The sequence below is a fragment of the Geotrypetes seraphini genome, chromosome 8 (genome assembly GCF_902459505.1).
Source record: "Geotrypetes seraphini chromosome 8, aGeoSer1.1, whole genome shotgun sequence".
NCBI classification, from domain to species: Eukaryota; Metazoa; Chordata; class Amphibia; order Gymnophiona; family Dermophiidae; genus Geotrypetes; species Geotrypetes seraphini.
Genome location: NC_047091.1, coordinates 117645358 through 117667221, shown reverse-complemented (window position 1 = coordinate 117667221; position 21864 = coordinate 117645358). Strand labels below are relative to the sequence as shown.

The 21864-nt window shown below is 45.2% G+C and overlaps 1 protein-coding gene across 1 annotated transcript in view; it reads left to right on the top strand.

Annotated features, from left to right (window-relative positions):
* The window catches only part of SUGP1 (SURP and G-patch domain containing 1), a 98665-nt gene that overhangs the window by 11571 nt on the left and 65230 nt on the right, over positions 1–21864 (top strand). Inside the window, exons 3-4 of the mRNA XM_033954091.1 lie at positions 6621–6724; positions 12630–12863. Coding sequence (XP_033809982.1) covers positions 6621–6724; positions 12630–12863 — 338 coding nt within the window. The remainder of the gene's footprint in view (positions 1–6620; positions 6725–12629; positions 12864–21864) is intronic.

Below are 21864 nucleotides of genomic sequence, written 5' to 3'. Positions count from 1 at the left end.
CTCTCAATGGGACGGCCGCTGGTGGCGGGTTTCCTTCCTTCCGGCGAAGAGGTATCCATGGTGCGCCTTTTTCAGAGGGATGAGCAACCGGACTTGATTCAGCAGGTCTCGTCAGTGCTGCGTTTTGAAGAAGTGCCACCAGAGGCCCCGCATGTGGGGGACCCTCTTCTTAGGGGGATCTGTACTGTTTCCCACTCTTTTCATATTCGTCAGGATATACGGGATATTATACTGGTGCAGTGGACTACGCCGTTTCGGTTAGCACACACCATGGCTCATTTGTATCCCATCCCGGAGAGGGATATGGCTACTTTAAAGTCGCCAGTGGTGGACACGGTGGTCTCAGAGATTTCTAAGCGGCATACCATGCCTGTTACGGGACTCTCAGGAACGTAAGTTGGAGATCATTCTTAAGCAGAATTTTGATGCCTCTGCCTTGGGGGTCCAGGCGATTGAGGGGAGCTGGTGGCTCGTGCCGTGTTTTGGTGGGCCGAGCGTGTACTGGATCGTGAGTCTGATGACTGGTCCTTGGTGGATCAAGAGGTGGCTAAGATTGAGATGGCTGCCTCGTTTCTCAAGGATGCTCTTTATGACTTGATGCGGACGTCGGCCAAGTCTATGGCTTTTGAAGTGGCTGCATGACATACCTTGTGGCTTCGCACATGGTCGGCAGATGCCACGACCAAAACTAAGCTTAACAAATTTGTTTGGAGAGGAATTAATAAGTTGGTTCATACTCTGACGGACTCTAAGGTGCTCCGCCTGCCTTATGACCGTGCCTGCCCAGCGTCTCGGGGTGCTACTGCCACAAGTATCACTTTAGGCTGCTACTTTCCAGGCTTTGGGGTTTTCCTGGGATCGGTTTTATCAACTCATGCAGTTCTTTCGGGGGGCCCGTCAGGGGGCTGGGAATCCCTCTACCGGTTCCCCCGCTGCCCATGATTCTTTGGTTCCGGTGGGTGCCCGGCTGTGCGACTTTTTTCGCAAGTGGGCTGAGATCACGTCCAATAAGTGGGTCCTGGAGGTGGTGCGGGACAGTTATGCTCTGGAGATTGCCCGCTCTTTGCCAGATCATTTTCTAGCCTCTCCGTGTCAGGCGGCATGGAAGACTCGGACCTTTTACCAGACCCTTCAACGCTTGATAGATCTCAAAGCAGTTGTTCCAGTGCCCCCTCAGGAGTGCGGCACTGGCAAGTACTCTATTTACTTTGTGGTGCCCAAGAAGGAGGGGACCTTTCAGCCCATCCTAGATTTAAAAGGGGTTAAAAGGGCTCTTGGAATTCCCGCTTTTCGCATGGAAACACTGAGGTCTGTCATTCTGGCGGTTCAGCCGGGGGAGTTCCTGACTTCTCTCGATCTGACAGAGGCCTACTTGCATGTTCCCATTCGGGCCTCTCATCAGCGCTTCCTTCGCTTTGCGATCTTGGGTCAGCGCTATCAGTTCTGTGGCTTCCCTTTGGCCTGGCCAAGGCTCCTCGGACGTTCACCAAGGTGATAGTGGTCGTTGTGGCAGCCTTGCGATCAGAAGGCATTCTGGTGCATCCCTACCTGGACGACTGGTTGATTTGGGCAAAGTCATTGTAGGAGAGCACCTGGGTTACGGCTCAGATGGTGGAGTTTCTCCAGTTGCTGGGATGGGTGGTCAACCTTGCCGAGAGTCGGTTGGTCCCATCTCAGCATCTGGAGTATCTTGGGGTTCTGTTTGACACCTTCCAGAGGGCCAGGTAAGCAAATTGCAGTCTCAAGTTCGCCTCCTTATGCCGTCCCGGTGTCCTCGGGTGCAGGATTTCCTCCAAGTCTTGGGGTCAGTGGCGGCATCCCTAGACGTAGTGAGGTGGGTGCGGGCCCACATGCATCCTCTTCAGTTTGCTCTGTTCCGGAGGTGGTCGCCCCAGCGGCACAGTTTGGATCTCCCTGTTACTCTGCGAGGCTTGGCGCGCTGCAGTCTTCGTTAGTGGCTCCAGACCTCTCATCTTGTTCAGTCTGGATCAACCACAGTGGACGGTGCTTCTCACGGATGCCAATCTCCTCTGTTAGGGAGCTCAGTGTCTAGGTCACTCAGCTCAGGGCACCTAGTCCACAGAAGAGGTGTCCTGGTCGATCAGTGTGTTGGAGTCCAGAGCCGTCCATCTGGCGCAGTTAGCCTTCTGCTACTTCTTGTTGGGCAAGTAAGTCCGAGTTCTGTCAGACAATGCCACGGCGGTGGCTTACGTCAATCGTTATGGAAGCACCAAGAGCACTCAGGTAGCGCAGGAGGCGGCACTGCTCATGGTCATGGAAGAGTCCCACCTTCAGGATATCTCGTCCTCCCACATAGCCAGAGTGGAGAATGTTCAGGCGGACTTCCTCAGTCATCACGTGCTGGATCCCGGAGAGTGGTGTCTAAGCCCTGTGTCCTTTCAGTTGATAGTACAGTCTTGGGGTCAGCCCCTGATAGACCTGATGGCCATAAGTGTCAACACCAAACTGCCCCGCTTCTTTAGTCATCGCAGAAACGGTCAGGCCGAGGGTCTGGATGCTCTGGTTCAACCACGGCCAACGGAGGGACTGTTGTATGTGTTCCTTCCGTGGCTATTAGGGGGCAGAGTTCTTCTCCGTATCATTTGCCATCCGGGTCTCGTGGTTCTGTTGGCTCTGGATTGTCCTCGACGTCTGTGGTACGCGGATCTGTTGAGACATCTGGTGGCGTATCCTCTTCCTCTGCCTCTCTTGGGACGACCTTCTGACGCAGGGTCCCATTCCCATGTTCGATCTGGGACCCTTCTGTCTTACGGCTAGGCTCTTGAAAGGGGTCGCCTAGGTAAGAAGGAGTATTCAGATAAAGTGATCTCTACTCTCTTGGGGTCCCGGAGGCGTTCCACCTCTCGGGCTTATGTGAGGGTTAGGCGTCAATTTGAGGAGTGGTGTGTTGCGCATGGAGTGGTCTCTTTTCATTCTTCCCTGCCTAACATCTTAGAGTTCTTGCAGGATGGCCTGGATAGGGGACCGGCTTCGTCTTCTCTCTGGGTTCAGCTTGCGGCCTTATCAGCCTTTTGTGGGTTGTTGAAAGGTCGGTGTTTGACTGCCATTCCTAATGTGATTCGCTTCATGCGGCAGCCAAATTGCTCAAGCCTTCTGTACGACCCTCTGTTCCATCTTGGGATCTGAATCTGGTTCTTTCAGTTCTAGTGCGGCCTCCTTTTTTGGGTGACTGCTCTTTGAAGGACCTTACTCTTAAAGCGGTCTTCTTGGTGGCCATTACTTCTGCTAGACGTGTTTCCAGCTGCAGGCTTTCTCTTGTAGGGCTCCCTCTTGGAGTTTTCTAGGGAGCGGGTTGTCTTGAGGACTGTTCCTTCCTTTCTGCCAAAGGTAGTTTCTCCTTTTCATGTCAATCAGGCAGTGGGCCTCCCGGTGTTGTGTAGTCAGGAGGGATCTTCTGAGCAGAAGCAGTTGTGCAAGTTAGATGTCGGTCGGGTTCTTTGCTCTTATGTGCCGAGGACCCAGGATATCCAGAAATCAGATCATCTTTTTGTCCTTCCAGTGCAGGGATCTCAAAGTCCCTCCTTAAGGGCTGCAATCCAGTTGGGTTTTCAGGATTTCCCCAATGAATATGCATTGAAAGCAGTGCATACACATAGATCTCATGCATATTCATTGGGGAAATCCTGAAAACCTGACTGGATTGCGGCCCTCAAGAAGGGACTTTGAGACCCCTGTTCTAGCGGGTCCTCGTCAAGGGGATGGCACTTCTAAGGCCACTATTGCACGCTGGATCAAGGAAACTATTGGTTCCGCTTATCTTCTGAGGAAGCAGCCTGTTCCAGAATTTCTCAAGGCTCATTCCACTAGGGGTCAGGCAGCTTCTTGGGCTGAGTCTTCGCTAGTGCTTCCAGTGGACATTTGTAAGGCTGTGGTTTGGTCTTCCTTGCATTCATTTGTCCGACACTACCGGGTAGATGTTCAAACGCGTCGGGACACGATGTTCAGTGAGCCTGTTCTGGTGTCAGCCCTTTGGGGGTCCCACCCATGATGGGGCCTGCTTTGATACGTCCCGCTTGTAAGATTAACCTCTACCGGTCTGGAGAGTGCTAAAGAAATTAGATTTCTTACCTGCTAATATACTTTCTTTTAGCTTCTCCAGACCGGTAGAGGTCCCCATCCTGTCTATTTTTGTGTTGTTGTGGCTGTTGTGCGGATAATTTTTGTTTGTTTTTTTTGCTGCGGGTTCTAGTATTTTTCTAGGGCCGGGGAGAATTGAAGAACAGTGGTTGTGGCTCGGCTGGTGAGCTGTGGGGACATTTTATTTCGGGGATCTCTCCTCTGCATTTTCCAACAACATTTGGGTATATTAGTTATTACTCCTGTTCGGAGTATTGTTTATTTCTGTTTCCAGTTCTTAGTTCTGCTTGACTATTTGGCAGACTGATAGGAATAGGAAAAGGTACCTCTTATGTATTATTCCACAGTTTTGTTTTCAGTCTCCACTTGCTGGTCATGATGAGATATATACTAGAGAATGACACGGGGAAAAAATCTGTCCCCGTCACCGGCCCACCATCCTCTGCACCGCCCCGTCACCGCCGTTCCCTTCACCGCCCCATCACCGTCACCGCCATCCCTTTCACCGCCCCGTCACCGCCACTGCCATCCCATTCACCGCCCCGTCACCATCCCCGCTGCATCCATATAAGCCTTAGTACTGTAATATTTAGCTTATTCCTTTCTTATAAATCAAAGTTCCTGCTGCTGAACTAGAGAAAGAGATGTTCAGCTGGCAGGGCTTTGTTTATAAATTTTTATCAACACAACTAATATACTATTTTATCCTAAAGCAAAAAATAAATAAATAAATATAATTTTTTTTTCTACCTTTGTTGTCTGGTTTCTGCTTTCCACATCTTCTCATTCAATTCATTCCATCCACTTTGTGTCTTCTCTCTAAGTCTTCCATTTGCTGTTACTGTGCCTCTCCCTTCACCCCCCCCCCAATTGGTCTAGCACCCATCTTCTTTCCTCCGCTCCCCCATAGTCTGGCATCTGTCTTCTTCCCACTCTGTCTTCCACATTTCCCTTCGGGGTCTGTTCCTCTCCACCCTCCTTCAATGTCTGTCCTATTCCTTTCCACCACCACCCTTCCCTCCCTCCTTTACCATCTGTTCCTTTCTACTACCCTTCAGCTCCTCTCACGTGGCTTATCTATCTACCTTCCTCCCTCTTATTTTCATGGCACGTTACAATGTAATTTGTGCAAGCCACTGGAGCCTGCGAGCTCGGTCCCTGTCCCATCCCCACAAACCATCTCGCTTCTGTGCTATTTTCCCCATTTCTAATATCTCCCCTATGTATCTGTCATTGCCCCCCCTGTGTCCATATACCATCCCCATGGCATGTCCCCTTTATGTCTCTGTCCCTATGCCCCATGCACATAATTTCCCCTCTTTCTGTTACCTTCCTGTGTCCAGATTTCCCCTATCTTCCTCTTCCATACCAGTGTGCCTCTTCTTTTCAACCCCATCTAGCTTTTTTCCCTCTTTCTTCCCCCCCCCCCCCCCCTGCTTCTAGCATCTGGCTCACCTGCCAGTCCTTCCCTTTCTTTCCTGCTGTGGGTTTTTCTTTCCGACTTCATTCCCTTGGCCCAGAATCATTTTCCCTTTCACTCCCTCCTTCCAATTTGAGCCGGGAACACTAGCAATCGCACGGTCCCCGCAGCTCACACCCGCCTGCCCAATCGATTCTAGTGTTTAGCCAGCTCTCTCCCTTCTCCTCACCTTAGTTTGTAGATTTTCTTTTTTGGCGACCCGCACGCTATCAGAGAGCCGCGCACGCGCGGCTGCTCAGTGTTCAATCTTCTGCTCTGCTGCAACTTCCTGTTTCCGGTTGCGTCAGAGCAGAAGATTGAACACTGAGCAGCCGCGCGTGCGCGGCTCTCTGATAGCGTGCGGGTCGCCGAAAAAGAAAATCTACAAACTAAGGTGAGGAGAAGGGAGAGAGCTGGCTAAACACTAGAATCGATTGGGCAGGCGGGTGTGAGCTGCGGGGACCGCGCGATCCTTCATGCCTCACTGCGGGGACAAGACCATTCACCGCCCCGCGGGCGGTGAATGGCCTTGTCCCCGTCGCCGCAGCGACTGCTAGTTTTCTTCCCCGTTTTCGGCGGGTGACCCGCGGCTAAAATGCGGTGGCCGTGGGTAAACCGCCACCGTGTCATTCTCTAATATATACCCGCTTATAAGATTAACCTCTACCGGTTTGGAGAAGCTAAAAGAAAGTAAATTAGCAGGTAAGAACCTAATTTCTCCGTAGCATAGTGAATGACAACAGAGAAAGACAAGTGAGCAGTTTTTCTAATTTTTTTTCTGGTCTACTTGTACGTGAAAATATTTTGTGTACAAGATTTTAGCCTCAACTTAATATGTGTGCTGTAGTCTAGGCTCATTAAAGAAAAGCAACAAAATTTTGTGTTCATAGTTGCTAGGTTTGTGCACTCCTTTTCTGACCCATGCATGCGCGCACACACGCATAGTTTAAAGGGAACACTGCCTGTGAGCTCCATCCAATCTACTAATCATGCTAGCCAGAGCCACATCCATACTCTGTTTGTAATAGACAAATTTTGTTTGTTTATTGGCTCCCTTTTTCAGAGCCACCAACAGTCAGTCTGTACCGTCTACTGGGAACAAGTTTGTCAATGATGGCAGCTTTCTGCAACAGTTTCTAAAGCTGCAAAAAGAAAAGAATGAGAGTGGTAAGTTGTAAACTAAATTTATTAAGAATGCTGAATGCTTAAAGTTTGCTGTTTACTGCTTTAACATTATGTAAGAAAAGATCAGTAGGAAGGACACAACCTGATGTTTAATGCCCATACTCGTGTTTGGTTTTATGGTTTGGCTCTTTACAAAGGTCTGTATCTATTGAGCCTCAGTTTTATTGAAAGCAAGCATAAGTAAAAGTGTAAACTGACAATTCTTTAGCACCTCTCCAGACCGGCACAGTTTGGCTGTAATACAAGTACAGGGGTGCCCAACACGTCGATCGCGATCAACCAGTAGCTCAGGAAGGCAACGCAAGTCGATCGCGGAGCCCATCCCGGGCTCTGTGATAGACTCGTGTTGCTGTCCTGATCTACGGGCCTATCAGCCTTCCTCTCCAGTGTTCTCCCTAGGGCCTTTTAGCTGGGCGGTCCGCCCAGCTGTCATCTGCCGTTGCTGAACATTAAAACCCCCCCCAAAAAAAACGGCTTGGAGATTTCAGCCCGTAGCGAACTTATGCTCCGGGCTCTAACGTGTGCGTGCTGGCTTCTCTTCTCTTCCCTCCGAAACCGGAAGTTATGTCCGGGGGGGAGGGGAGAAGGGAAGCCGGCACGCACATGTTGAGAGCCCTGAAGCAAGCGTTCGCTACGGGCTAATGCGGGAGACAGGTTAGTGAAGCATTTGTTCTTCTTCCTGCCGGGTCCTGCCTACTTTCTGTTTCCGCGAAGGCAGGACCCGGCAGCATTTCCCCCAATAGGTTGATCACGATCTTGGGCTGATCAGCCTTCCTCTTCCCGACGGCAGAATTGATGTCGGGGAGAGGAATGCTGGTTGGCCGAAGCAGGGAGAGCTTGGGGCCTGTTATTGGTGGCGTTTGGGTCCTGGTCCCCGATGGCAATTGCAGTGGCAGTGGCTTGGGGGAGGGCAGGGAGAAAAAAAGAAAAAGGGCAGGCAGGGAGACAGAAGGAAAGAAGAGAAACAGAAAAAAAAGAAAGGGAGGCAGAGAGAAAGAAAGGGCAGGGAAGAGGAAGGAAAAGTTGGGGGAAAAAATGAGGTCTGGAGGAGAGGAAGCATACAGGCTAAAAGAAGGGAAGAAAGATTGTATGCACAGTCAGAAGAAGAAAGTGCAACTAGAGACTCATGAAATCACCAGACAAGGTAGGAAAAATGATTTTATTTTAAATTTAGTGATCAAAATGTGTCTGAATTTATATCTGCTGTCTATATTTTACACTAAAGTCCCCTTTTACTAAACCGCAATAGAGGTTTTTAGCGCAGGGAGCCTATGAGTGTCGAGAGCAGCGCTGGGCATTCAGCGCAGCTCCCTGCGCTAAAAACTGCTATCGTGGTTTAGTAAAAAGGGAGGGGGGTATATTTGTCTATTTTTGTATGGTTGTTACTGAGGTGATAGTACATAGAGTCATCTGCTTTGACCTCTTTGAAAAACCCTGGAATAGGAATGATGATTAACATTTTCTATGCGTACAGTGTGCTTTGTGTTTTTTTTTATTTTATTGTTGGTAGATCATTTTGACTTGGTCATTTAAAAAGTAGCTCGCAAGCCCAAAAAGTGTGGGTACCCCTGTACAAGTAGATATGCTTCCCCCTAATATAGCCATCTTACAACAAATTTCCGTAGTATAAAGACGAATTAGCAACACACTCAGCTACAGATACTGCAACAGGAATGTAATAGTTATTCCCTGGAAGGTTAACAGAGGTCCATAGGGGTATCAGACGGCCCACCAAACAGCATAGTTTGAATGGGTAAATTCTTCATTTGCCCCGTGGTACCTCCTCCTCCTTACTTTTTTGTTTTTATAAATATTATTTTAAGAATTTTTTAAATTTTGTTTATATTATAACTTTAGTTTATTCAACTTGTTCATATTAAATGTACTTAGCTTTCAGCTTAGCATTCAGCTGCAAACTGTTTCCCCGAACGCCAACGCATTTGGATTTCAAAAGATTTAGAAGACACAATGAAAATTAATGAAAAATGTTTATTACAAAAAGTGACAGATGTGTGAACAATGGAATCCTTTACATTTATCTTGGTGGGGAAGAGTACAAACAGTTAAAATGATGATCTTACCTGTAGTTTGTTACCAAATGGGAATGATACCAGTTTTCTTTCAAGATTCTTTTTATACAAAGTTAAATAAGGTATTGACAAAATTTATTTGGCTTGGGAAAAATCCCAGAATTGCTTTAGTGACATTACAAAGACCAATTGCGGAGGGAGGGGTAAATTTTCCCAACTTCTATAGGTATCATCAAGCCTATATTTTACGTCAAGGTATGTATTGGATCCTCCCAGAGCCCACTGATAATATTCCAGATTGGTTCTGGCTTGAATGGAGACTCATGTTTCCTTTACGTCTCAGTCATGTAGTTAGTATCAAAATGCCAAGGCTATACAAAGAACATAAAATATTAATGGATACATGGAAAACTTTAAGATATATAAGTAATCTAACTCCTATTCCAATTAGTAAATCAACAACTCAAACGATTTGGTTAAACCCCAAGATCAAAATAGGCGGTTTCAAAATAATCTGGAAAAACTGGATGACAGCAGGTATTCGTATTTTAGATGATATAATAAAAAATGGAAAGTTGCTGGAGTTTTCACAATTGCAACATAAATTTGATCTTAAAAAAACACAATATTTTAAATGGTTGCAATTGAAGCAATCCATTCAGGTAGGGTTCCCTGAATGGAAAAATCTTACTAATTATCACAGTTTGGAATTCCTGTGTTTCCAGATTAATTCAACAGGTCATGAAGCTGCACAGTGGTATAAATTAATATCCGATTATATAAATAAAAAACCAAAAAATGGTCTTAGAGACATTTGGAGCATTGAGATAAAGCACCAAATTAGTGCATCTCAATGGCCACGACTTTGGTCTTGGAGGCTAAAATGTACGGTATCAGCATCTATGAGACAAACTTGGTTTTTTCTTTTACATAGAGCTTTCTGGACCCCTGTTCGATTACAAAAAATAGATAGCTCTAGGTCAAATAGATGCTGGCACTGTCATGTTGAAATTGGGACATTAGATCATCTTTTATTCTATTGTCCATTCATCTTAACATTCTGGAAATCAATCTGGCCCCAAATAAATAGGATGTTAGAAAATCCGGTAGCCTTGACATATGATACCATATTATTTGGAACAACTATGAGAGCAAAAAGTCAAATATCATCAAGTAATAACAAACTTCTTTTTATTTTAACTGGAATAGCAATACAACAAATCACATTCAATTGGAAAAAACATGACAGATTAAATTATACATTCTGGTGGAATTCTGTATGTCATATATACAAAATGGAGCTCACTATAGCAACACAAAAAGGATATGTAGATAAATTTCAAAAAATATGGAGACCATTAACTGAATATTGTAAAGAATGATTAATTTTCCCATGTGTAGAATTTGATTAGAAGAAAAAGAGATCATATCTCTAAATATTATATAATATATTAATACTAGATTTATAATATGAAATATGGATAAAATAACATTTAAAAATTTTATTCATGTATTACTGAATAGAAGGGAGGGGGAGGGGATGGGATATTATTATATTAACTAAGAATTATATAAATTTAGTTTTCTGAAATATTAGTATGAATTTATATTGTTGATGTAACATATGAAAATGAATAAAGATTTCTCATTCAATATTGATAGGGAGAGAGGGAGGGGAGATTATTATATTCAATAATAATTATATTAATTTAGATTTCTTACATAATATTATAACTTTATAAAATATTGATTTTCTAAAGAAATTTTAAATTTGATATTAATCTGTAAGTTAATCAAGTGTGATTATTCAAGTTTATAATGAATTTATTTGAAACACTTGTAGTAACATAAGAAAATGAATAAAGATTTATAAAACAAAAAAAAAATTTATTATTATAAAAAAAACAGAAAATATAAATGTGTAAAAAAGCTGCTGTGAAAAACATCCCTAGAATGTTATATTTATATACAACTATAATACATCTATAGCTCTACCAGACGTATACAGTGCTGTACAGAGTCACAAAGGAGACCAATCCGTGCTCGAAGCAGCTTACAACCTAAACCACATGTGTCAAACACAAGGCCCTTGGGCTGAATTCGGCCCGTCTGGCCTTTTTATGTGGCCCGCAGCAATGCTCTCGAGCTTCCCTTTCTCAGAGTACAGTGTGTCCTCCTTTCCGCGCCGGTCCGATGTCACCATCATGCTGGAAAGTCTGCCAGCTTCAGCAGTGTTGTCCGTGGCTCCCCCTCCTGCCTTCCATCTGCCGCGGTCCACCCGGGCAGAAACAGGAAGTTGTGAATCATTGGAAATAGAATGCGGCAGGTGAAAAGCAAGAGGGGGAGCCATGTACAACACTGTCGAATCACTGAGGCCGGCAGACTCCTCAGCTTGGCAACAACATCGGACCAGCACTGGAGGACCACACCGGGCTGTGAGGAGAGAAGGACCAGTGCTGGAAGGAAAGGCAAGCTGGGCTGTGAGGAGAGTAAGATGAAGGAAGAGAGGTTGGACCTGGGGTACTGTGGAGGAAGAGGGAAGAAGATACTTGAAGGGAGAGCCGTTGGGAAGAGAAAGGGAGAAATGGTGGACCAGGAGGGAGGCAGGCAGACAGGGGAGAGATGGGATGGGGGGCAGTTGGAACGAGAAAGGGAGAGAAGTTGGATCTGGAGATGGAAGGGAGAGAAAAATGTTATGCCTGGGGGTGGAAGGGAGAGAAAGATGCAGCATCTTTTTTTTTTCCTTCCATCTCATTGTTCAGCATCAAGACAGGAGGGAAGAAGAACCACAGAAAAGCGAGGGAGCAAAATGTTGGACCGAGAGGAGGAGAGGCAGAAGAAATAGGAGGCTGAGAAATGGGAGAGCTACAGAATAAGAGAAGATGGAAAATTGATAGGTAGCTGAAAATTTAAAAAGAGGGATGAGAAAGAAAGCTGAAAATTTAAAAAGGGGATGAGAAAGAAAGCTGAAAATTTAAAAAGTAGAAGGATGAGAAAGAGGGCGATATTTTGAGTGGACAGAGACAGAAAAGGAGAAAAGTTGAAAGGGAAAAATCAATATGTTGGAGACAAGAACTGGAGCACGAGAGAAGAGAACAAAAAAATGTACAGCAGACACTGGAAAGAGAATTAGAAGATAGACAAAATCAGAAAGAGAAACTGGGACTAAAAGCAAAAAGACCAGACAACAAAAGGTAGAAAAAATAATTTTATTTTCTATTTTGTGATTACAATATGTCAAATTTGAAATGTGGATCCTGCCAGAGCTGGTGTTAGACAGCAAGCGTGAACTAGGACCTAAAAGAGAGGAAAAGTTTTTTTTTTTTTGTTTGTTTTTTTTTTTAATATTTATTTTGTAGCCAGCATGGGGTTGGAGAGGTTGTATCCCTATACTAAGACTACCCCCCTTCTTTGCTGGCATGCAATGTGGGTTTTGGCACTGGCGGCGGCGATTGATCCGATGCTGGGGCCCATGCTGTGCGTTAGCAAAAGAGGGGGTAAGTATCTTAATAAAAAATCTGGCCCACGACTTAGCCTGTGTTTTAGATTTCGGCCCCTTATGTGATTTGAGTTTGACACCCCTGACCTAAATAAACAAGAAAGCCAAACAGGATGCTGTGGATACAGTTAGGGGGAATGATTAATGTAACAATAAAATACATATAACAAGTTTATAAACACAATAAGTATCAAATCATGGACACAGAGAGAAAACCAGATCAGCAGAGAGGAAGGGAACCAGTGGCTTATATTTGAAGTGCCCAGAGAGCTGCTAAGACTGTGGAAAACTTTAATTCAGTTGGAGGCTTTGAAGAGTCTGTTCTGTGATCTGATGGTTTGTGTGTCTTTCTCTTAAGAACCTTCACCGGAGTTGGGTAGTGGGTCTGGCAACTCATCTAGTGCTTCGAGCACCCACAAAAAACCCATCCTGACTGCGAAGCGACAGAGCTTGGGAATAAGTAGCATGCTGAGTCAAGCAAAGACCTATTCCCATGCCAAGCAGACTCCAGTGGCAAATCGACTGAGTGTCTTCCAGTCTCCAGACGATGATGATGAGGATGAGGACTATGAACAGTGGCTGGAAATTAAAAGTAAGTGCAGCTCTGAGCCACCAAACACTTAACTAAGGAGCCTCTTTCACCTAGGCCACTGCAGTAACAGCCTTTAACCTAGACCACTGCAGTAACTGCCCCAAAGCCCATAGGGATTTAAAAGGCTTTGGGGCTGTTGCCGCATGGCTTTGTAAAAGGGGGGGGGGAAGCTAACGTACAATGCGAGGGTGTTAAACTAATGCTTAGTGCATGCTAGTTGTCACAGGGTTCATTCTATTCTTGTGGCCCTGCATTAGGTAATATGTGTTGATTATTAATAAATGGTCCCCAATAAAAATTGGATGAAATATCATGCACTGCTTTTTGCCAAATTCTTGAACAAGCAATTACTTTTTGTGTGGAGCTTACAGAAAAAGAAACTCTTAGGCAAAAAAAATGTTGAAAGAATATGCAAAATGACTTCTGTTACGTAAACACAGGAGCCTACATGTTAGGTGATCAATCTGTGCTTACAAACTGTTTGTAGAAGGATGACCATCACAGCTTTCATTTCCTCCTCCTTACCAGTGGAGTATAGTGCCCTCTTCAGTTTTCCTTCTGCAAGTAAACTGAGAAAGGTGTGTTCTGATCTACTCTGTTTGGTTTTTATTATTTTCAAGTATTTTTCTTCATTTTTGTGAGGCTTCAGTGCCTAGAGGACCCCATTTTGGGGGCTACTTTGCCTGGGAGAGGATGCAGACTCCACAAGGGAAGACTGCAGCTCGCAGGGCAGCCCCTAGGTGTACCTGATGAGCCAGCCTGTTTTGGGTCTCTTCGAGGCTCAGGATCCATTCCCTTGGGAACCAGCTCACCTTAAGATTTATTAGAGGCTTGAATGCAGGCTTTGTGGTCCCTATGTGATTCCACTTGGGTTTTAGAAAGCTGGCTGCATTTTAATCTCCCCTAACCCCATCGCACCACAAGGATCTTTGGGGGTGGAGTCTTCAGTCGCTTTCTGTCTGACTGACAGCCTGAAGATCTTCAGTTGTGGTTTCCAACAAGACTTTGAGCAGAAGGTTTCCATTCAGTCAGGCTGAAGCAAAGCTGACACAAGCAAGCACCAGCAAAGCACAGTGAGTACAGCCCATTATTCCCTATGGGAAAAATGGTGGGGGGGGGAGTCAGATAAAGTTATTTTTGAGGGGTTTGGGGGCCATAATTAGGGTCCCTCGTCTTCAAAACCCCTTTCTCAGAGTTTTTTTAACTTCAGGGGTGCCCCCAAAAGCCATTTTCGGTGTAGATTTGCTGGTGATGGCCATTTTGGAAAATAAGAAGAAACACAAGCACTGGCAAGTTAGATGCAAAGCATTGATAAAGACAGCTAAGAAAGAAAATGAAGAGAAACTTGCAAAAGAGGCAAAAACTCATAGCAATTTTTTAGGTTCATCAGAAGCAGAAAACTTGTGAAGGAATCTGTGGGACTGTTGGATGACCAAGAAGCGAAAGGGGTGCTCAGGGAGGATAAGGCCATAGCGGAAAGACTTTTGCTTTGGTCTTTACAGAAGAAGATGTAAGAGATCTACCTGAACCGGAAATGGTTTTCAAGGGTGATGATGTGGAGGAACTGAAAGAAATCTTGGTGAATCTGAAAGATATACTCAGCCAAATCGACAAGTTAACAAGTGATAAATCACCAGGACCGGATGGTATACATCCCAGGGTACTAAAAGAACTCAAATATGAAATTGCTGATCTGCTGTTAGTGATCTGTAACCTGTCGCTAAAATCATCTGTAGTACATGAAGATTGGAGGGTGGCCAATGTTATGCCAATTTTTTAAAAGGGCTCCAGGGGGGGGGAGATCCAGGAAATTACAGACCGGTAAGCCTCACTTTGGTGCCGGGCAAAATGGTAGAAAAGATTATTAAAAAAAAAAAATTGTGGAACACGTAGACAAACATGATTTAATGAGACAGTCAGCATGGGTTCAGCTGAGGGAGATATTTCCTCACAAATTTGCTTGACTTCTTTGAAGGTGTGAATAAACATGTGGATAAAGGTGAGCTGGTTGATATAGTGTATCTAGATTTTCAGAAAGCTTTTGATAAAGTTCCTCACAAGAGGCTCCTGAGAAAATTAAAGAGTCATGGGATAGGTGGCAAAGTTCAGTTGTGGATTAGGAATTGGTTATCGGATAGAAAACAGAGGGTAGAGTTAAATGGTCATTTTTCTCAATGGAGGAGAGTAAACAGTGGAGTGCCGCAGGGGTCTGTACTGAGACCGGTGCTATTTAACTTATTTATAAATGATCTGGAAATTGGAACGACGAGTGAGATGATTAAATTTGCAGATGACACTAAACTGTTCAAAGTCGTTAAAATGCATGTGGATTGTGAAAAAATGCAGGCGAGCCTTAGGAAATTGGAAGACTGGGCGTCCAAGTGGCAGATGAAATTTAATGTAAACAAATGCAAAGTGATGCACATTAGGAAGAATAACCTGAATCATAGTTACCGAATGCTAGAGTTCACCTTGGGGGTTAGCGCCCAAGAAAAGGATCTGGGTGTCATTGTAGACAATACGATGAAACCTTCCGCCCAATGTGCGGTGGCGGCCAAAAAACAAATAGGATGCTGGGAATTATTAAAAAAGGGATGGTTAACAAAACTAAGAATGTCATAATGCCCCTGTATTACTCCATGGTGCGACCTCATTTGGAGTATTGCGTTCAATTCTGGTCTTATCTCAAGAAAGATATAGTGATGCTAGAAAAGGTTCAAAGAAGAGCGATCAAGATGGTAAAGGGGATGGAACTTCTCTCGTTTGAGGAAAGACTAAAACGGTTAGGGCTCTTCAGCTTGGAAAAGAGACGGCTGAGGGTAGATATGATTGAAGTCACAAAATCCTGAGTCCGTCAAAAATTACAAAGACTAGGGGACACTCGATGAAGTTACAGGGAAATACTCTTTAAACCAATAGGAGGAAATTTTTTTTCACTCAGAGAATAGTTAAGCTCTGGAACGTGTTGCCAGAGGATGTGGTAAGAGCGGATAGCGTAGCTGGTTTTAAGAAAGGTTTGGACAAGTTCCTGGAGGAAAAGTCCACAGTCTATTATTGAGAAAGACATGGGGGAAATCACTGTTTGCCCTGTAAGGGTAGCATGGAATATTGCTACACCTTGGGTTTTGGCCAGGTACAAGTGATCTAGATTGGCCACCGTGAGAACATGCTACTGGGCTTGATGGACCATTGGTCTGACCCAGTAAGGCTATTCTTATGTTCTTAAATTATCTTTTTTTTCTAAAGCCTCTCAATTTGGTTCAAAATCAAATGGGATGGAGTCCTATAGCTGTTCTGCTCTTATATCATGCCAGTTTTGTGCTGCATGGTTAGCTGAAGAGCATCCATGTACCACGCGAGGGAGGGATGGAGCCTCGGGCTAAGCTTCCTCTGAGTCCTCTAGGGCTGGGGAACCACAGGGAGTCTGAGTAGTAGGGAAAAAGCCAGCTCCCAGCCTACGTGATCAAGCGGAGCAGGACTTGGGAGAATTAAAGGTCAGGCTCCATGGCCTTTATTGTCCCTGGGCTCAGCTGCTTTCCTGGAGGATTCCAGTTCTCTGTCAGGGACTGGGAGTCAAGAAGCGATAGTTGCTATCGATCAGGATAGCAGCTTTTTGAGTTGGCTACCATCCCACATGTTGTTATGAATGCACTCAGGGAGCCCCAGCAGCCCTCTACTTCACAGTACATGGTTATGAGCGGCATAAATGCTAGACCACCTTTTTTTCTTGCGCATTCAAACATTACCTTGCTGGTCACTGAGCAATGGGAGACTCCAGAAGGCTCCCTGAAGGTGGCAAAAACTATGTCCAAACTTTACTCTTTGGCTCTTGAGTTTCAGCAGCTGTTTAGCCAGCCAAAGGTGGATTCCACAGTAGCTCAATTAACTAAATATACCTCCCTCCCTAGTGAGGGAGGAGTGATGTTAAAAGGATGCACAAGATTGCACAGGTGACTAAATGCATATCTCTTCCCAGTGAAGGTAGTGTGGTGCTTAAAGATATGCAGGACCGCCATGTGAATGTTGTTCTCTGGAGGCTTTTTGATGCAGCTGCTTTGGGCATAAAGGCAGCTTCAGCGGCATTCTTTGTCATATGTGCCTGTCTCTCAGCTGCGCACCCTGTTGATCCTCCTCCTTAACTCCTTTTGGCTGGGGGTGATTATGCTGCTGTCACTTTATGCGATCTTTTGCGGGTTCTAAAGTGTCGACATATTCCAATTCTGCTAGTAGGATGCTCTAGATCGGGCAATGGGCTGGTGATTCCTCTTCCAAAGCTACTTTGGCTAGAATTCCCCTTAAGGGGCAGTTATTGTTTGGCAAGGGCCTGGATAGTCTCATGAATTCTGTGATGAATCGTCACCCTAAGACCCTGCCTGTTAGCAAACCCAGACGCTCTAATTTTCATGGCTGCAGGCATTCCTGCCCTTATGTGAGCGCCACAATTCAGCATTTTTCTCAGAGCTCACAGCAGTGTACTCCTATGGTGCTCATGTACGGGTGGGAATGCCTGGAGCCCCCAAAATTAGACCCCAGCATTCTGCTTCCTGTTCCACGCCGTCTGCCAAAAAGGCGCAATGATGCCAGGCTAAGGGATGTCCCTCAACGGATCAGGGGCAAACTTTCTGCTTTCTTGCCAGCCTGGGTTCGCACTTCATCTGACCAATGGGTCTTGGACATTATTCAGTCGGGCTACAAGTTGGAATTTGCCCGGCCTCTGACGGATTGGTTTGTGGACTCCCTTGCAGACCAGTTGGACAAGGCACTCAGGATGTGAGCCACTGTACTTGGATATTCAAGCTTTAGAACCGGCGCCACCTGACCTCTCGGGCTGAGGCGGATACTCCATATATTTTATCGTGCCAAAGAAAGGCTCGAACGTTTGGAGGCCTATTCTGGATCTTCAGCATGTACATGTGGCTCTCAGGTTTCCACATGGAGACCATGCGCTCTGTCATTGCAGTGGTGGCCCCTGGAGAGTTCCTCGCCTCTCTGGATCTTACAGAAGCTTACTTGCACATACCAATATTTCCAGCCCATCGCAAATACTTGTGGTTTCATGTTTTAGAAAATCATTTCCAGTTCTCAGCTCTGCCCTTCGAGTTGACCACAGCTCCCCTGTACCTTCACCAAGGTGATGGTAGTCGTGGCTACTTATTTACGGAAAATGGGTCTGCAAGTACACCTTTACTTAGACGACTGGCTCATCAGAGTTCCCTCGGCTGAGGATTAACGCACTGTGGATCAGGTGATCCAAGTTTTGGAGGACCTGGGTTGGATTGTGAACTACAGAAAGAGTAGTCTGACTCCCACGCAATATCTGTAATATCTGGGTGTTCTCTTCAGCAAGGCAGCAGGTCACCTCTTTCTTCTAGAGGCACGCAGACTGAAACTGTGCTCAAATATCTTCTGGTGAAACCAGCTCCATCGGCATGGGACAATCTGCAGGTCCTAGGGTCCATGGCAACCACATTGGATGGGGTTCCTTGGTCGAAGGAGCACATGCATCCTCTCCAGCATGCCTTACTCTCTCGCTGGGCTCTGCACACAGATGGGTTAGACATGTCTTCCCTGGATTTTGGAGGCTCGGGCCAGCATGGCTTGGTAGCTTCTCCTTCAGATGCTCTGCAGGGGCATGCCACTGCAGATTGCCTCCTGGGTCATGGTGATGACAAATGTCAGCCTTCAGGGCTGGGGAGCCCACTGCTGCAATCATTGTCCCATTCAGGGGTGTTGGTTAGAAATGGTTGATCAACCAGCTGGTGCAATTCAGAAGATTCTGGAGAGCCAAACGGTCAGTCTTCTCTGACAATGCGATAGCAGTAGCCTATGTCAGTCACTAGAGAGGAACCAAGAGCACCTCTCTGACTCAAGGCCCATCTTCTCCTTTCTGTGGGCAGATCATCACCTCTAGGAGCTTTCAACTGCACATGTGCTGGGAGTCAACAATGTACAGGCAGACTTCCTCAGCAGATGAAATTTGGATCCGGGCAAGTGGGAGTTGTACGCAGCGGTGTTACAAGGCATTGTGTGATGCTGGAGTCAGCCCTGCTTCGACCTCATGTCCAACTCGATTCTTCAGTCGCAGATCTGAGCCCAGAAGTGAAAGCTTAGATGCTCTGGTGCAGCAGTGGCCAAAAGGAGTTCTGCTGTATGTTTTTCCTCCCTGGCCTCCGAGACGGGGATCTCTCTCTCCACACGGTGCATTCATTTCTACTGAAGATGGTGTCGGCATTCCATATTAATTAGGAAGTACGTTTGCGTATTTTTCAGTCTACAGGTTCTAAGACGCAGGACCGCATTTTGCAGGAATTGGATGTCCAAAGAGTTCTTTTGCGTTATCTGAAGGTCACTGAGTTTCGCTTCTCTGACCATCTTTTTGTGCTGACTCATTCTTCTAAGCAGGGCGCTGCTGCTTCCAGCACCACTATTTCCAGGTGGATACTTAAGGCTATTTCATCAGCCTACATTCTTTGCGACACAGGCACATTTTTACCAGAAGTATGGCCTCCTCGTGGACCGAGGCTAAAGCGATCTCCCCTGAGAAGATCTGTAGGGCAGCTACTTGGTCCACTCTGCACACGTTTGCCAAATTCTACAGAATGGATGTGGCGGAAGGCATGACTGCCCAACCCTCAAGACCAAGGATCCAAAGGTAGTCAGCCCACCCTAGCTTTTTGGGACTGCTTTTGTATGTTCCACTTGTCTAGAATGTCTCACCTATTGCACTGGAAAAAGAGATTATGTACTTACCCTGGTAAGCTATTTTCTAGTAGATAGGTGAGACATTCTAGACTCCCGTCCTGTCCTTCCTGCATCTGCCTACTGTCTCCAATCTGTTTATGCTTTGCCAAGTTGATTCTTGGATGTCAGTCAGCCCTTGGGCTGAGAAGAATCTATATACATGTTTCTTTTATCCAGTGGTCGTTTCTAAGCTCCTTTGATGCATTTGTTGGCTGTTTGCAGTTAATGTTCTCATATTCATCTTGAGCAGAACTGTTTATGGATTTGATTGCCATGGATTTCTCTACTTCCCGTTTTGTGCGGTAGCTTACAGTGTTTGGGTGTTAATTGAAGGTGAAGTCAAGGGAGCACAGTGAAGTAGAGCAGAGTTGCAGAAAATATCCAGAGTGGATTGTGAGAGCGTGGTGGTGGCAGCTTTAAAACAGACCTGGGGCAATGATAAAATGATACTGGCAAACTAGCAAGCTTTATCATCCACTTTGAAGAAGCCCTTTGGTGCGAAAAGGATTGAGCCTCCATCGGGTCATAAAAGATAAGTGCTTGACGATAGTTTTCATATAGCCAGCAGGAATATCATTGTGGTTAAGTCCATGGTTGCCAGCTCTCGATTGCTCATTTTAGTATGAGAGAAACAGATATTTAATCATTTAATTATACATATAATATTTAAATTTAGCAACACTTAAATGAATTAAATTAAAATAAAAATTTCTAATAGAGGTTTTGACCTATGATGATACCTTAACCCCAAAATGGTTTCAATCTATTGATTGGATTCCTGGGGTATTTTGAGGTCTTCCCTCTGTTTTAATATATATCAAGCACTGTATATGATCATGAGTGCTCTACACTTTATGTGGCCATTGGGACACAACCCTCTTGTCTAAAATGTCTCACCTTTCTACTGGAAAAGAACTTACCAGGCTAAGTACATAATCTCTTTTTAGTTTCTTGCATTCCTGTCTGTTGAATGATAAATATCCATTTCAGAATTCACTGACAGGAACAGAGAAAGGAAAACTAACCTGTTCACTCTTGATTCCATTCCTTAACAGAGGATCTCGGGTCCAGGGTACCTGACAGAATGAGGCCCTTGACCAAAAAGCCCCCCCCCCTAACATCTGCCAGGGACCAAGATTACTTTATATTGATCCATAAGAGAAAGAAGGGTGTTGTAGCTTGGGAGCTGTTTGGTCAAGAATCTCCCTGTGCCAGGTTCATGGGCCATGGGTGCCTTTGGGCTTGGCAAATCCCAGGCACCAAGTCGTTCTGGTGCTTGAAATTTCATGCCTCCAAAATTTGTGTTTTTTTGTATCACTATTAGAGAGAATGGCACAGTGACAGAATTTGTCCCCATTCCCGCATATAATCACAGAAAACCATCAACATGTCATTCTTTAACGATAGAGGGAAGAATCAGAATATGAATGAGCACAACCACTGACCCTCAAGCCTTGCATTGAAGAATGCTAGTGTAGAAGGACTGAGGTAGACACTAAAGAATGACACTGGATTGTTTCCGGCTATTATCTGCAGGGACGGTGACAAATTCTACATTCATGCACTAAGCACATTTCTTCTTCACCATGATTCAGCTCTCTATGTAAGTATGAAATTTAGGGACTTCGTGGCTCTGCTTCTCATGGAATTTGAAACTGTGAGACTAGCCCAAACTTCCTGTGCCATGCAGCTCAAGTTTGCATGAGAGCTGAATTGCAACAGGGTACTAGGAAGTGTGCTATTTCTTCTGAAAACAGAGCCCACGAGATAAGGGGGATAGGTAACGGAGAGACTGGCTGAAGGCTTAGAGGGAGATTTGAGAGAGAGAGAAACATGTGAAAATAGGCAATTGCCTCTCTTGTTTCACCTATCTAGAGAGTGCTGTCACACAGATGACAACATACATAAGGAAGGGAGACCACTTACTTTTGCAGTTTCCTTGCCCACAGACACAAAATAGGAAAAGAGCCTTAGTAAGTCAGTTTCTAAAAGAGCCATTCCTGATCTGGAAGGGAATATGCCCCTCCCAACTTCACTAGAAGGATGGGGAAGGAGAAGCAAGAAATCTCTCTGCTGGTGGATTCTAGAGTTAGTGAAAAATTTAGGCTTACCTTAGACCATGCAGGAGGATCTCTAGGAGATTGAGAGTCTAGTAGCTTATATTATATTAAAAACTTTGCTTCACCTCTGGAATTGAAGTAAAGTTTCCACATTGTCAAGGCAGTAATAAACTGCACTAATCTTCAGTGAGTTGGTTTCA